General features: G+C 37.9%; 1 protein-coding gene across 1 annotated transcript in view; it reads right to left on the reverse strand.

Moving 5' to 3' along the window:
- LOC110159357 (collagen alpha-1(XXV) chain) overlaps positions 1 to 17,274 on the reverse strand; it is a 235,444-nt gene that overhangs the window by 68,943 nt on the left and 149,227 nt on the right. The window contains exon 5 of the mRNA XM_055156054.1: positions 3,034 to 3,060. Coding sequence (XP_055012029.1) covers positions 3,034 to 3,060 — 27 coding nt within the window. The remainder of the gene's footprint in view (positions 1 to 3,033; positions 3,061 to 17,274) is intronic.

Consider the following 17,274-nt stretch of genomic DNA (forward strand, 5'->3'; position numbering starts at 1 on the left):
TCTACCGACACGGGCTGGATATCAGACAGAGAAGGAACGCAGCGGTTTTCTGTGTGAATGTGGTGAAGTAACTCTGCCAGTTCCATTTTTAAGCCCGGGAGACAGCAGAAACCTTTCATGGTGTCTTTAAAGGGGACATATTATATAAAAATGGCTTCTGGGAGATTTCATTATAGCACAAATTTTATTATAATAAATGTTCCATGATCACAAGCTTTGTCAAGGGTTGTATTTTGATAGATTCATGCATGTTTGAGTAATCCTCCATTGTTCTGCATTTGAGACTTGAGTCCTCAATGCATTTTTGTAAACTTCCCCTTGTCTCCGCCCACTTTTTTGTACTTGCTTGTGATTATTCAAAAATATTCTGATTTTGGACTGTATAAGTAGAGTTTTTTTTTCTGAACAGTTAAAACATGCAAATACAAGTTTGGTGCTAGTTACGGTGAAATGCCACTAGAGATGTGTGGCCTATTCGTTCTGCAGAATACAAAATAAATGGACTCATTCCTGTTCTAAAGGTGCACTATGTAACTTTTTGGTTGGCTGTGTGTCACCTACTTGTTTCTGTGTTATTGTTTTGCCAGGATTGTTCCACAGAATGAAATTAAACAGCTCTACCTTACATTTATTGAATTATAAGTGGCTTTAGAGCTGAAAAATACCTAGAAAAACAGGCATTCTAATGATGAGCGGGGTCGCCTCTCCACAGATCTGACCTGTAACTTGGTCTGGTTTGGTTTCTATGAAGATAGAAAGGTTTAATACCATACTGTGAAACATTTCGGACAAAAAGGCATTGATGGACCCTCCACCAGTAAAGTTACACAATGCACCTTTAATGCTATAGTCAATACTGCAAAACAAAGTGTAAAATAGTGAATTACATAAGATATACTTCTATATTAAATACTGAAAAAAAAAGCACATATCTTCCTTGAAAGCTACAGAAATCATTAGTTCGAAACAGCTTTTTATTAACAGTCCAACTTTGTTCACATGTGAAGTCTTGGTGTACTATTGTTTCAGATATAAACGAGTGAGGACATTGAATTATAGTCCTAATCTGCTTGAAACGGATAAGCGGACATCCCTAACCTTCTCATTTGTTGCACTCCCCGCTCTGGTTGGCAGCTTTACAACGCGGCCACAGCAATAAAATGAGCTCAACAACTTATCACACGCGGGCAGAGGTTTTTACTCACACAAACTCCAATGCAATGCCCCAGCACTTTCAAATAAAAACAGGTCATGAAGTTTGGGTCCAAAAAAGCTGAATTTTAACGGGGAATGTTTGTGAATGGTTCTCGCTAATGCACGCTTGTTTAATCTTGGGTGGGTAAATAAATGCTTTTACGCTGTGTGTTTCAATGAAGGGCAAATGGTGGGATTCGTGTGAGAAGTTTCAACGTGTATGTTATCTACGTTATCTGTGTTATGTTATGTTATTATCTTAAAGGTGCACTATGTAAGTTTTCTGGGAGAGGGTCCACCATCTGCTTAAATGATCCACAGTATGACATTAAACATATCTATATTTCATTTATTCAGTTACAGGCATTTTTACTGATCGAAAAACATTTGGTTTGCTTGTTTTTCTTTAAGGAACTATTTGTTTAAGGAAGTATTTGGTTTCAGTGGATTCCTTTCATAATTATATTTTAAACTTTTCCCTGCAGTTGGCAGTGCACTGGTCAGAGCATGGATTGAATCTGCAACCTTTGGGTTTATGGGTGAATGGTCTAACCCAGGGGTCTCCAGTCTTTTTCCTCTGGGGAGCTACTTTTACAAAATGAAAATACGAGAGAGCTACTAGTTTTAGCGGTCACAGAAATTTAGCATATATAAGAGCCACGTCACGCCTTAAATGAGGTACAGTTAGATGCATATAAAACATAAACTATTATCCTTTTATTAGTGCACAAAATTAAACATCAAATGATACATGTACAATGGTTAAAGCAGGGGTCTCCAACCTTTTTTCTTCCAGTGAGCTACATTTACAAAAAGAAAATGCCAAAGAGCTACTAATTTTAGAGGTCACAAAAAATTAAGCCTTAGATGGGGAACAGTTATATACCTATAAAACATAAACCTTTATGTTTTATAGACTTTACAAAGTTAGGCATCAAAATTATACATTTATAAAGACAGTTCAACAGATTTGAGTCATTCAGCACAATAAGTATAATTCAGTAATGCTTTAGGGAGCTACTTGGAAGGGCGAGGAGAGCTACTATTAGCTCCTGAGCTACAGGTTGAAGAGCCCTGGTTTAAAGGCATTTAATTAATCAAATTTTACTTATTTAGCACAATATATATAAGAAATCTTTTGGAGAGCTACTTGGAACGGGATATAAGAGCTATCAGTAGCTCTTGAGTTACAAGCTGGAGACGCCTGAGCCACTATCACCTTTACAGTTGTGAGATGATGTTCCCCATTGTTTCAGTCTCAGTCATGAATGGAGGTCTCACAGTTTTAAAGGTGCGCTATGTAACTTTTTGGTTGGGGTCCGTCACCTGCTTATTTCTATGGATATGCCATTGTTCTCCCTGGAATGTTCCACAGTATGACATTAAACAGCTCTGCCTTACATTTATGCAATTACATGTGGTTTTATAAGTTGGATAAGGCTGTAAGCGGGGTTGCCTCTTCACAGATCTGACCTGTAACTTGTTCTGGTTTGGTTTCCATGAAGATACACTGACAATGCAACTTTAAGTCTGGCACACATTCCTCCCCATGGCCTTATAAAGAGACTGCAGTTTCATGGAGGAGTGCAGTGTGAGACATTTCATATTCAGTTTGGGGCTTTGGCTTTCGCTCATTAATTTTCTCAGGTGCGTATTTGTAAATGTCAGTGGAATTTGAACACTTTTAGATTACAAACCACGATGGCCTAAGGATGTATATGTTATTGTACAGAGAAAAGAATCTGTCCAGGAGTATAGGTTACACAAATGGAGACATATTTGATAAGATGATAACCAAATCCAAATGTTTGAACAATGGATATTGATGGAATGGCTCACCTTTTCACCTCTTGGACCTGGAGGACCCTGCGGAAAGAAAGAAGAAAAGATAATCAGAAATTGTCGTATTGAGCATTTTCCAAAATTCTAGTTACTGCGGTGCCATTGTAGTAGGAAAACAATTCCACAAAATTGCTAACACGGAGTCACGGTCGCCAAGAAGTTTGCCAAAAGTTGTTGAACATGACTTTAAAGAATTGTTGAAATTTGAAGATTAACAAATTGTGTTTTGATTAAGCTTACGTTGTTTACCTTCGTCATGGCATATGATTACGATTTTCCGACGCAACTTTGGAAAGTAGCAGCTTATGCATCATAGGCGGCACAGTTTACACAAACACAATTAAGACACAAAAATAACGCCAAAATCAAATCCATGTTGACGCAATTCAGCACCAATTCCAGTTGATTTTGCCAGCGTTGTCAAAAACGAGATTCTGCAAGTGATCGAGTGATTGTCCAAGTCTTTGGTTTGGGACTTGGTTGAGGTCTGGTTTGGTCTTATTTGACATGGGATTTTATCTGGATATGCCTTTTTCAATCTCTGCTTAGCGCAAAGGAAGCCAAGTATTTTCTGTGGTGATGCTTGTTGTGTAAAGCTGTACAAGACTTTTATATTCTGGAGTTGTCAACGGACGTCAATCAGTGACTCTTGGGTGGGCCTCAGTATTGTGAACTGAATGAGGTGTGCATCCATACACTTTCCTTATAATGAATTGGGATTTGAAATGGTCACTTGGACACTGTGTCAATGGCTCAAAACCAGATTCCTGCTTCAGTCTGAGGTTGAACTTTTGGGAAAAATAAAGCTTTTTGGAAAACTAAAGCTTTCTGGAAAATTCACTGTTAATTTAACGTCGGCGGAGTAACTAACTGACCACCCGCTTTGCAGCTGTTTCTGAGCCATACCAGAGATCCTGATCTATAAATGACCAATGATTCAATAAAAGTCATTTGTAAAAATAATTGGATGAAGTTGCCAGTGACAGTGAATATATCAGTTAAAATCTTCAGTGCGGAACAGGTATTAGTCTCTGTTTTGAGCCGATAAAAAAAGCAGCTCTTAGTTTACTTTAACAAATCTGCATTTCTTACTTTGACTATAACTGAAAGGTCCTATATTACACAAAATTTACTCATGTGAGTTTTAAGCCATGTTATAATGTTGTTACCTTTCCAAAAACATACATTAGCAGTCAAACGTTTAGAACAACCTAATTTTTTCCAATTATTTACTGCAATTCAAGTTGTGCAAAGTCAAATGAAATGGTACAAAGGTAAGTACTTAACACCAGAGGTTAAAAAAAAACACAAGTTCAAGCTCTGCCAAAACTATCTCAGGAAAAAGAATAAGATGGTAAGATTGAAAACATGGAGTGTCCAGCACAGTCTCCAGACTTAAACCCCATCGAGCTGTTTTGGGATGAACTGGACAGAAGAGTGAAAACCAAGCAACCGACAAGTGCCACACATTTATGGGAACTTCTGCAACAGACTTGGGAAGAACTTTCTGAAGAATATCTGATTTCTGTTGTATAAAGAACGAGCCACGAGTGTGTTCAGCTGTTATATCTGCCAAAGGTGGACACTTTGATGAATCAAAAGTTTAGAATATGTTTTGGTCAACAGTAAACAGCTAAAAAACTAGAAAAAGTGTGGTGTTCTAAAACTTTTGGCCCTAGTGTACCTGGAGTTGTGTTTTGTTTCATTCACACATGTTTGAGTAATCCATTATTATTAGTCTGTCTACACTCTACAGCTCAAAATGCTCTGTTTCACCTTGTGATGTCACATAGAGGTAGTTTTCAAGTTAGTTACTTTTGCCTTTAGCTCGAGATAGTGAGGAGAAAATTCAGTTTGTCGACTGGACAAAAGTTAGTTGGTTGAAGACGTTTCGCAGCTCATCCAAGCTGCTTCTTCAGTTCTGATCAGAATGCTAGTGGACACTTCCTTATATCTTCTATATCTAAATTATCCAAATGATTCTAATGAAGGTATATGGAGTTTTAAACAGCTTCCTGTATAACCAAGACATGACATCACAAGGTAGTGTTTTCAGTTGAAGAGAAGAACTCAGCCTAAATATGCAGCATTTGTGTGTTAAACGTGAAACAAAACATATTTTTTCCAGGTACATATTTGGTGAGGAAACAACATTCTAACACAGATCCTTTAATAGTGACTACATTTAAGATTTTTGTTTTAGATTAACCAGTTTAGACTTCGTTTAATTGCAAAATCACCTCAAAATGAACCTGCATGGACAAAAAATATCCCAACATGCGTGTATTTTCAGGCACACTCTTAATTCTGTTCATTAGCATTGGGAAATATTGGCAATGAAGTAAATCCAAGCGAGCTAACAATAAAAAGTGATTAGCCAGTTGTACATAGTCAAATAACCCAGAGTAGTTACTAACACAACTAGACTGCCATAGAGCACAGTGTGGAGCAGAGGTAGGCCAGATATTTCTTCATCCAGATTCTACTCTACCACAGTGCATTGTGGGAAGTTCCCCAGCCAGTTTTCTGCCTGCTCGCTGCCTCTGGATATTAGTTTTGATACAAACTTAACTATCCGTAGCTTTTCGTTTATGTATAGCAGCGAGCATGCTCCCAACAGGTTTAAATTGCCTTGGTCGTGTGGCTGTGAACTTGGGCTAGACGTTTCCCATGGAGCAGCTCTTAGAAAACCACTCAAAATTCAACTGACAGAGGTAAGAAGTAGTGTTATTGAAAATACGTCTTTAAAATATGCACCAAAAATATTTCAAGGTGCACTTTTTGGTTGCTGCCTTCACCGTCTTGATCATTTGTAGATATTTCGGTGGTAGATTTTTATTTCAGATGCCCTTCCTGACCAACAAGAGTCATTGCATATCTCCTTTTTAGCAATACAATGTTTCCCCTGCCCCGAATTTGACAGGGCGAAGATCAAACAAAAGCAAATTTTGAACCGAGCCTCATGTTTTATAATGTAAACTTGGCAAGGCCTTTACAACACTAAACGAAAACAACATCCAAGCAACTTAACCTTGTGAGAAATACAGAGTTGTTGTACTAATAATTTATGTTTTTGCTTCCAAACGTCTACAAGAAAATCCAGTTTGTAATAATTCCCACTTTTTGGCATAACATGTAAAAGATACCGCCCTGCCAAGAGATTTTTTCTGACTATCATTTACTCTTTCACTGTAATACAAAGTGAAGTTGGTTACCAAGTCATATTGGGATGGCAGTGTTATCCATGTTTGAGGCTTTGGCATAAATATTTCTTACAATTTTTGCTTTAACCCTCTTATTTGAAAGGTAGCAAGGATTTCAGTCTGTTTCTGACCAACACTGCAGGAGATGGTGGTCATATAGGTTTGGCCTTTCCCCAAAACTACACTATATTTTGGGATTGAAAATACATCTAATTCTTTATCCAGTAACCACATACACATATTTTTCTCTAGTACAAATCATTTTTTGATAGAAATTTATCAGGATTCGGTATAATGCCCCATGCTAAATATCATAAGATGTGGGGTTTACCATCGCTGTGGCCATGCGTAGTTTCCAATAAAACAAAGCTTTGGTGAAGTTGACTTTGTTTCATTGCTATGTCCATACGGTTATTCTGCTGCATTTTAATAACGTGTAATGTGTGGTATCAAAGTCGTACCATTTGTTTTTTAGACCACAGAAAAGGACACGTTAATAAAGCGTACTGTTTTTTGTGGAGCGAGATTTTAGTCTGCAGTGATGACTCATAGAAATTTATCTCTCTTAGTGGTGTGTATTTTGATTGGGCTAAACTCATTTCCTGGCATAAGATTTTCCATTTAACCAGGTTTGGAAGTGGTGCAAAGACAACAGTATTTTATGGTAGTTAGAACTGGTTGAACTAGAATGAGATACTAACCAAACTGAAACCAAAATCTTCCGAAATGTTATATAAAAAGTAACTTAGGTATAGTTATTAAACTTCAAAGAAATGTAACTATTATTTAGATTGATAGGAAATACAGAACAATTAGAACACATGCAAACTGCAAACAGAATCAAAACAGTAGAAGCTTGTAGAGCTTGTACCACTAGTCAAATTTTTGTCTAGTGGTATGTCCATTTAGCCAGATTCATCAGCCGGTTTCACTTCATAGAAACTGTCTGACCTCGTAGCATTACAATTCTTTCACTCGATGGTAGGCGGGTACTATTTTTATTTAACCAATCGCTGCTATTTGGTCATGGTGTATGTAATGCGCCGCTAATAGGACTAACTGATATATTAAGCTTTTGTCAAATCCCGTAGGAAGAAGGGCAATAACGTCTTTTACCTTGATAAAATTCACCAAACATTCTCTTTGTTCCGGCTTTAAATCCTCAATCTCAGGAATCGTTGCCAACACAGAATGTATGGCTCTTCACTGACTGGCTGCTGCCCAAACTCGCACTTCTGGGGTTTTTGCAAACATCTAGTGTATTCTGATTCCTGACCTAGTCGCTGGAGAAAAATGAAATTGAGCAGCAATGTCAATTACAGTTGTGTGTTAATCTTTACATTTTGTGTGCATAAAGCAAAATTTGTTGTGTCCCAGTACAGACACATTGTAAAAGCTAAAAATGAAACTGTACCGACCGTAGTTATAAAGTGTTTTACTGTCAAAGAATCACAAAGTGTGCTGTTAGCATTCTAGTTGTTGTTTGTTGTTGTTGCATTATTTTGAAGAGGCTAATATAAATGTAGATGGGACACTTTTTTGCTTTTAAAATACAAGATTTTGGTGTGAATTATTACTGTCATAATCCCAAGAATTAAAGTTAAATACATATTTCTTCATGTTGTCTGCACTGAAATGAATCATGGGATAAACAGTCCCCGATGTTTATAAGCTGTTGCTACTATAAAAGCATGCATTTAAGCAAAGGAACTTGTGATTCGATTTATTGTGACAGCCCCGATATTATTGTGAGACTTTTGACGATACAGTATCATGATATTTTGGTTACTGTTACATCCCTACTAGCAAACCACACACTTTCACTAGAATAATTACAGCCCTGGAATTGCCAATCTCTACTGAACAATCGGTAAAAGCTAGTGTTAACTTGAAAACAACTGCTTCATGACATCACAAGGTGGAACAGAGCATTTTGAGCTTTGTAGAAGTACATTCTAACATGGTTTAAAGTTCACAAGTCAATTTTCTGTAATATAGGACCTTTAAAGCGAGTAAAAACCAGGTGCAGTGCCTTTAATCACGCATAAATAGAGTGCATATACTGTTGCACCTGCCTTGAGAGTGTCTTTTGAGCATTTGCCAGAGCAGCAGCAGTGAAGAGGAGCGGAGCTTACACAGGTGGCGATGTCCGCTGAGCTGTCTACAACCACAAACTCTCTTCCACCCGTGTACAGTGAGCTCTTTGAAACACTCCTTTGTGAAATAGCAGTTTAATGGTATCTATAAAAAGCCATGCCGTACTCAGTAAACTTCTTGGGCGCGAGCCAATGGATGCTGTCTGCTGTCTGAGTGATGTGCAAATGATGGTCTGTTTAATGAGCAGGTGCAGTTCGATCATTTCCACATGTGTCTGGGGCAGATGGGAGCAAACAGGGAGCAAACGCTGGCGTATGTGCACTATCCTTATGGTAAAGTTCAACTATTCAAGTGGTGAAGGGCTACAGCTATTTTTATTCTTCACATTAGAGGCTGGAGTATACTAAAGGTGCACTATGTAATTTTTCTGGCATTTTCATCTACCTGTGTTCATGGAGATATTTATAGTTATTGCTTTGTTTTGAATGTTCTAAAGTAGAGATTAAACCTATCTATGTCAAGGGAGACAACTATAGGCTACATTATAGGTTAGATCTGTGGAGAGGCAACCCTATTCACAGAGAGAATTGTTGTATTTTTGAGCAATAGATACACCCGTAATGAATACATGACTACTGACTATAAGTCGCACTTTTTTCATGGTTTGGGTGGTCCAGCAACTTATACTCTGTTGCGATTTATATATATTAAAATTTTCACACTGACAGCTGCGAGAGGCTCTAGTCTTGTGTGTCATTATCTGCTACTACTATTACTCCTGTACCACTCACTTCGCGCTCTACTGCGCATGTCTCCTGCTGAAAAAGCCGCTGTCCTGCTGCAAGTAGTGAAATATGCAGCCGAAAATGTTAATCAAGCAGAAGAAAGAAAGTTTGGAGTGAGCGAGAAACTTGTGAGGTACTGGTGGAAAGCGGGGATGGAGAACACAGCCTAACGGTAACCGTGTGGGTGCACCATGCAACTTTCCTGGAAGTCATTGGATGGATGGACATGCCTGGACATCAGTGACAACTGTAACCATCCTGTTGGGATTCAGAAAGACCGAAATAATTCTAACTGGAACTGATGCTGAGTCTGACGGTAGCTACACAGAAGAGGAAGTGGAGCTCCGTTTACCTCCGGAGGTTGCAGAGTTGCTCAGGGGGTGACACAGAGGATGAAGAATTCAATGGATTTAGTGATTTAGAGTGAGATGGAGAGTTTGGTAAACTTGTTATGTTGTTTGTGCTATAGTTATCTGAAGAACTGTTCATATGTTACTTTAACATACCCGACACCTATTCAGTCAGTTGTTACTACTATAAGTTGCCTTTCAAGATGAAATGTCTCTGATTTTATAAAATACATTTCTCCCAAAAAGTGCGACTTATAGTCTGGAGCGACTTATAGCCCAAAATATACGGTAGGTGTGTTTAATGCCATACCATGGAACATTCCAGGCAAAGTAATAACATGTCCATGGAGACAAGCAGGTGATGGACCCCCATCAGAAAAGTTGCGCAATGCACCTTTAAGAAAACTAAGACTATGAGTAACATGATTCAAATGTCAGCAGCTAAGATTTAAAATTAGGTAGTAAAATTCTTGCCCTTTTGTGGTTCATTTTACATATTTTGTGTGATACTTGAATCTCAACTATGACATTTACAAGAACATTTTAGCATATTTCTGATGGATTAAGATACAAACGTCCAAATAGTATCAACAACATTATCCCGCTGAGATTTATTTTTGCCAATATCGCCCACCTTTAAATAACACGAACATTGTGTTTTTATTGTTTTGAAAGAGCATACTTCCACTTTTAAAGGATCAAGTATATTTATTTAGTCAGTTACTTAGGTGCACTGTGCTTTTCAGGTTACTTTGATTAGATTACTTTGACTATAATATTCCACAATTTAGTATTAAACTTATATAAGATGCATTTATTTAATTAAGAGTCAAAAATATTTGCATTCATAACCTGCATTCTGACTGTGAGCAGGGTCACCTCTTCACAGATCTCACCTATAAATTGTCATGGTGGCATCTTCTGCTTGTTTCTATGGAGATTGAAAAGTTTAATACTTGTAGACTTACTCAAATAATACAAATACAAAATGCTTTAAAAAGTTACATACTTTGGAATATTGGAGGTAAAGCAATAACATCCATATGGAGACAAGTAAACAACAGGCCCTCTACCAGAAAAGTTACACAGTGCACTTTAAAAACAATGTGGGAGAATCCATGACCCTATAGCAGTTATTGATTATCCTGGTTGTACCCCAGCTATGGCCTATAGTTGTAATCCAGTGTGAAGTAATCCTAATTTTTTATATTTTGAACTACATCTGGTCACTGTGACAAAAAGTGTAAACCAAAAATAACATGGTCTGCAGTGTAATGATCATTTCTGTATTTTAAAAAAATTGGCAGTGGATCTGTCAAAGGCTTGTCTCTGTGGAAATGCTATTACTTTGTCTGAAATGTTTCACAGTATTAGAGATGTAACATTAACTGAAATATTGTGATATGGTATTGTCAAAGTTTTCACAATAATATCGAGGACCATCACAATATATCAAATTACAAGCCTCTTTGCTTAAATTAAGAGTTATGGTGCAGCAACAGACAGAGGGAACTACACAGACCATGATCCTTTGCTCCATTTCAGTGTAGACTACAAGGAGAAATAACAGTTCTAAGCACTTTTAAGTCTTCGTTCTTTGGATTAAGTCTTGTCAAAGCATTTTAAGAGCAAAAAGAAGCATATTCAATTTTGTTCGCCTCCACAAAATATCACAATAAATATCGTAACAAGAGATTTGAATATTGTTACATCTCTAATCATGAGCCTCCCCACCATATCGTGAGCTTTCCCACGATATCGCAATAAATATCATACCGTGAGGTTTATACCATGACGATATTGTATTATGAGACTTGGATATTGTTACACCCCTAATCCTCATGGAGACAAACCAGACCAAGTTACAAGCCAGATCTGCGCAGAGACAACCTTGCTTAGAGTCAGAATATCTGTTTTTCTATGTATTTTTGAGCTATAAAACCACCTATAATTGAATAAATGTAAGGTAGAGTGGTTTAATGCCATACTGTGGAACATTCCAGGCAAAGCAATGACATATTGATAGAAACAAGTTGTGAGAGAGCCCCAACCAAAAAGTTACATAGTGCACCTTTAAATATTTTTTTGGCAATTCAGTGTTTATTTGATCACTTTGTTCTCCCAATTGCTATAAAACAGTCCAACTTTATAGAAATTGTATAAAGCAGAGACTCTTGCCACAGCTCCAGTCCGTCTTGAGCCAATCTTTTCTTTACTATTTCCAAGTGCCAGCACATAATGGCTGTTTCTATATTTCTTTGTTAAACCCATTTAGATGTTTGCACTAGCAGCTTGTCGATAGTCTCCCATTGTCCCAGAGCAATTTTCTTTCACAACAAAATGCACTGACTTTCTGTAGCACTTGTCGAAAACTAGCTGGGAACATATTTAGTGTTCCAGCGTCATTATAGAAGTGCAAGTCCCGTTTAAGCCGGTGATAGGGCAGCGCATTCCCATGGAGCTCAGCGGAAACGCGATCTTTTACAATGGCACATTTTGTGTTTACAAGTGTGTTGTGGCTTTTTTTGTTGCCTTTCAGAAAAACAGTAGAATTATGTGGATTACTGATGGTTGGTGTTAGCCTCGTTTACCAACAAAATGCAAATAGTTGTTGTTTTTCTGACAATAAGTTGCATTTATTGGCGAAGATTTACTTTTTCACCTATTGTAAATGTACAAGGGAAGATTCTCAGAAGATTTCACTACTTTGAGAACATCTGCTGCAACCATGGACTTGTAAGATTAAGTTTAAACTTTCGTAGATTTATTTCATTTTGGATTGGGTTTGTTAAGTGCAGTACAAATGCAGATAACGTTAAAGGCTGTTCCTGATTTGTACCATTTTATTAATGTGAAAAACAGACCTAGATCATTTAAATTGTTTGCAATGGTCCCTCCTTCCTACAGAATTCCCAGCATCCTAATGACTCACAGCAATGAGTTTTTAAGGACTTTTCACAACTTATAGTCTGGCACAGTAACGCTAATAACAACCAGAATGTATTATATTACATAGAATGCACATATTTTACACATGTGCATTATGTAACAAGTGAGTGCACGGAATATATATTGTACTGTATTGCTGAGGTATGGACTGCCTAATTTCATTGTATCTTGTGCTCTTGGTCAAAGCCTGGATTCCCATTCTTCCCATTCCTCCTTCCTCTTCTGTAATTTTGCACAGAAAGTGGTGGATGAAATCTTGACATCTTCCCCAGACGCAGCAGCGGGATCAGGACTGGCCCGCGTCCACTGATTTAGCTGTTGTTGACATGAGCAACATGACTCCCGATGGTTTGGCTGCACAATCTTGTAAAGCAATCCACCTAATCTGACGCGATACGAAAGGCAGGCACAGGAATATCCGCGTAACCCCTGTCTGGAGCGAAGTTGTATTAGTTTTCATCATGGTGACCTGGGATCCAAAAAAGTCTATCCATCAAAAAGAGCTCATATCCTCAATGGAGAAAGTGGGCCAAGTTAGCTGGCAGGAGGCGAGCTGAATCGCACATGGATCCAATCTTTTCCCCCCGAAGTGCTGGCATCGCGAGGGCCAACAACTACTGCTTTTACAACCTGAGTTTTACAGGCACATTTTTTTTCTCACACACAACCCTACACAATATTCATAAACACATGTGTACACAGGAAGTTGGGGTAAATTTGTCCAGGGGGTAGAAAGTGTTGACCGAGGACTGAGTGAAGAGGGGCAGGTGAGGAGTGTGAGTGGCCACAAAAGTAGGACATGAGCCAATGAAAAGCATCATAGAGGGGGTAAATCTGACTTGTGCACTTGTTTGATGCAAAGAGGAAAAATGCAAAAGGCTTTAAATAAATATGTTTTTCCATGAATTCTGCCTATCAAACAAGGCAGGTATTGATACATTTCTGTAATGTTAGGACCAGGTCATGATTAAAGGTACATTGTGTAACTTTTCTGGTGGAGGGACTGCCACCTCAGCCAGGCTGGCACCACCTAGTGCCCCCGCTCAATTTCATTTCTCTCCAGTGACTAGGTCAGAAATCAGAATACACTAGATGGTTTGCAAAAACCTCAGAAGTGCGAGTTCAGGCACCAGTCAATCAGCGAAGAGCCATACATTCTGTGTTGGCAACGATTCCCAAGATCGAGGATTTAAAGCCGGAACAAAGAGAATGTTTGGTGAATTTTATCAAGGGGAAAGATGTTAATTACCCTTCTTCCTACGGGATTTGGGAAAAGCTTAATATACCATCTAGCCCCGATAGCGGCACATTACATACGTCACGACCAAATAACAGCAATTGGTTATATAAAAAAAGTACCCGCCTACCGTCGAGCGAACAAATTCTAATACTGCGAGGTCAGTGAAAAGTGAAACCAGCTGATGAATCAGTCTACTGCCACCTGCTTTTCTCCATGGAAATGTTATTGCTTCGTCTGGAATGTTTCATAATGCAGTGTTAAATCTTTCTATACCTCTGCCACCACTCCACAGTGTCAGTATTATTTCATTTCATTTCCATTAAGTTAATTACAGCACATAATTTAATTCCTTTATTTACACTTACATTCTAAATTGGGTGCACACATTTTAGTTAATATAAGTCTGAATTATTTACTTACACTTGTTCTTTTTTGTTTTGCTCAAGTGGCTAGATGGTGATGGTGATGATTTAGTTTGTTTTACTAAGTTTGGTTTGTCTAGTTTAGTTATTTTCTGTATTATAATTATTTGCCTTCTTATTACTTTGATAAAGTTAATAGTTTTAGTTAATTATTTAGTGCAATCCCCCCCTCTTGTGTTCAGTTTTAGTTGGTCCTTTGGTATTTAAACACCCCTGTTCCTGTGTCCGGTTGGATTAGTTTTGTTCTGTTCAGTTTGATTTGAGTTACCTCAGTTGGGCCCAGATTTTTTTGTTTATGATTTACCTAATTTGAGCCTTTTTTTTTTTTACTTTATTAAATTTAAACTTATTTTTAATCCTTGTATTTGCCTTTCTGTTTGGTCCACTACATTGATGGAGACCACACAAGATCAAGTTACAGGCCAGATCTGTGGAGAGGCAACCTAACTCTAACTAACAGTCAGAATGCCTGTTTTTCTAGGTATTTTTGAGCTATAAAACCACTTGTAACTGAATAAATGTAAGGTAGAGCTGTTTAATGTCATACTGTGGAACTTTCCAGTCAAAGCAGTATATCCACAGAAACAACCCCAACCAAAAAGTGACATATTGCACCTTTAAGGAAATAAAAATCTGCATATTATATTACATTGTCCATTACAGCATGTATTTTTCTTTTTGATTTCACTTTTCTTCAACCAGAAAAGTCTCATTGACACGTATTTCTTTCTAAGGGAGACCTGGCCAAGAAATCAGCAAAAATGATTAAAAACAAAAAACAATATCATGGTATTTGACTTAAGAGATCTACAAAATTAATTTATACATATGGTACAACTATAGCCTAAGATAAAATCGCAACCTAAGAAATAGAAATATACATATTCCACTGTTTTATTAAAGCCTTATGGAGGTGACCACATTTAAGCCTCCTGAGGGTTTTTGGTAACCATCCTTCACATTCTATTGTATAAAGTATCTTATTCTGTGTTTTTAACTGAGAGAAAATAAATAAAAGAAAAAGCTAAACTACACACAGTACAGACAATCATTTACCAGTAACTCTGAAACGTGCCAAAACTTTAACTATTCAAAGTGTGCAGAGTAGACAGCAATTCATAAATCTCTCTTATTTTGAATATTAAAGGTGCATTATGTAATTTTCTGGTTCTTTCTATGGATATGTCAATGTCAGTGTCCTAGAATGTTCCACAATATGACATTAAGCAGCTCGACCTTACATTTATTTCATTACAGGTGGTTTCATACTCAAAAATACATTCTGACTGTGAGCAGGGGTGCCTCTCCACAGATCTGGCCTGTAATTTGGCCTGTGGTTTGGTCTCCATAAAGATGAAAAGGTGATGAAACTGAGAAACATTTCAGACAAAGCAATAACGTCTCCATGGAGAAAAGCGTTTGGACGGACCCTCCACCAGAAAAGTTAAACAATGCACCTTTAAACAAACAAAATATATTTTACGTAATAATAGAAAAATGCTGTCATAAGTTTTTAGAAAGCTTGAAAAGTATAATTTTGAATGTATTGATTGAGGAAACTAGTTCGTGTGAGAGCAGACAATGCAGAACTGGAGAGGCAGGTGAGTCACTGCAGTCCCAGCAGTGCGAAGAACTTTGCCAGATCCACATGAGCTGCCAGTCAAGACATGATTTCAAATTATATAAACAATTTTTGACTTGACAGGGGGCAAGTCACCTGTCAATCACACCTGTCACTCAAACCTAACAACAGGAATTAACGGCTTTTATGTTGTTGACATCTTGACATGCTAAAACACTGAAAACCACCAGCAGCTTTTGTGCAATATCTTTATGATTTTATCCATTATTTATTATTTATTTCATTATTATCTATAAATGGATAAATCAATAGATATTTTGCAGCTGAATCATCAATATTCCCTGTGGATGTGATGCTAACTGGAGACTCTGCTTTGTCTGAAACTGTTATTCAAGTTCGACTATAATCTGAGCTTTATTTTAACACTATCGGACCTTAAAAGTTGTTTTACATGGAACTACAACAAGTCAGCTGATCCGTGTTAACTCTTTTACACATAAAATTACAGTCACTCTCACCTCACCTTTTTTTTTTTTAATAAACACCTACCCTGATTCATCAGCCGGTTTCACTTCGTGGAAACCATCTGACCTCGCAGCATTAGGATTCGTTTGCTCAACAGTAGATGGGTACTTTTTTCTATTTAACCGATAGTTGCTATTTGGTCGTGACGTATGTAACGCACCAAATTCCGTTGGAAGAAGTGCAATAATGTCTTTCCCCTTGATAAAATTCACCAAACATTCTCTTTGTTCCGGCTTTAAATCCTCGATCTCGGGAATCATTGACAACACAGAATGTATGGCTCTTCGCTGATTGGCTGGTGCCCGGACTCGCACTTCCAGGGTTCTTGCAAACCATCTAGTGTATTCTGATCCCTGACCTAGTTGCTGGAGAGAAATAAAATTGAGGCACTAGGTGGCACCAGCCTGGCTAATAAACACCTAAAAAGGACCATGAACCCTCGTATTGATCACAGGCTTCTAAAATGTGTTGTTGAAATCGATTTTTGGTATTTTTTCTTGAGTTTCAGTCAATCTTGAATCTATTTTTGGCTGCGTTTACTAATGTGTGCATTCTCTCACCATGGCAACTGAAAAACATTCCAGTATAGGCTATAAAAATACATGTAGAACTCCCCTAGCGTGACGTAACAGCAAAGAATCAATACAGAAGCACTTCCAATGTGAATGACAGATCCCCAAGTCTGCCTCTCCATCTGGTAGGTCTACTGTTGCCTTAGCTGTTTTACTCTAACCCTCAGGGGGAGGTTTTCAAGACGGGAAGTTAATGGAGGATAGGGATGTGAGTAATCAGAGTCGAATGGGCAGGATCGGACAACCGCAAGTGGCTGGTGGAAATGTGGACACTGAGGTTAGGCCGGGATAGAAAAACCACATTCAAACAACGGACTTTGCAATGGCATCTGGTTCCCATATCCACAGCATATAACGATTAGGTGAAGTTGTGAGTGTGCGCGTGCATTTTGTGAGCCGATGGACTGTTGTAGACACGCGTTGTTTGTCAATGAAACCTGTGGAGGGATTTTGCTGGGTGTGCGTTACATATGCACTGATCAAGCTGGATGTTTTGGTCCACAATGGAAGTCT

This window comes from Boleophthalmus pectinirostris, unplaced genomic scaffold (genome assembly GCF_026225935.1).
Source record: "Boleophthalmus pectinirostris isolate CB_2022bp ecotype Guang Dong unplaced genomic scaffold, ASM2622593v1 HiC_scaffold_20, whole genome shotgun sequence".
In the NCBI taxonomy this organism is placed as follows: Eukaryota; Metazoa; Chordata; class Actinopteri; order Gobiiformes; family Gobiidae; genus Boleophthalmus; species Boleophthalmus pectinirostris.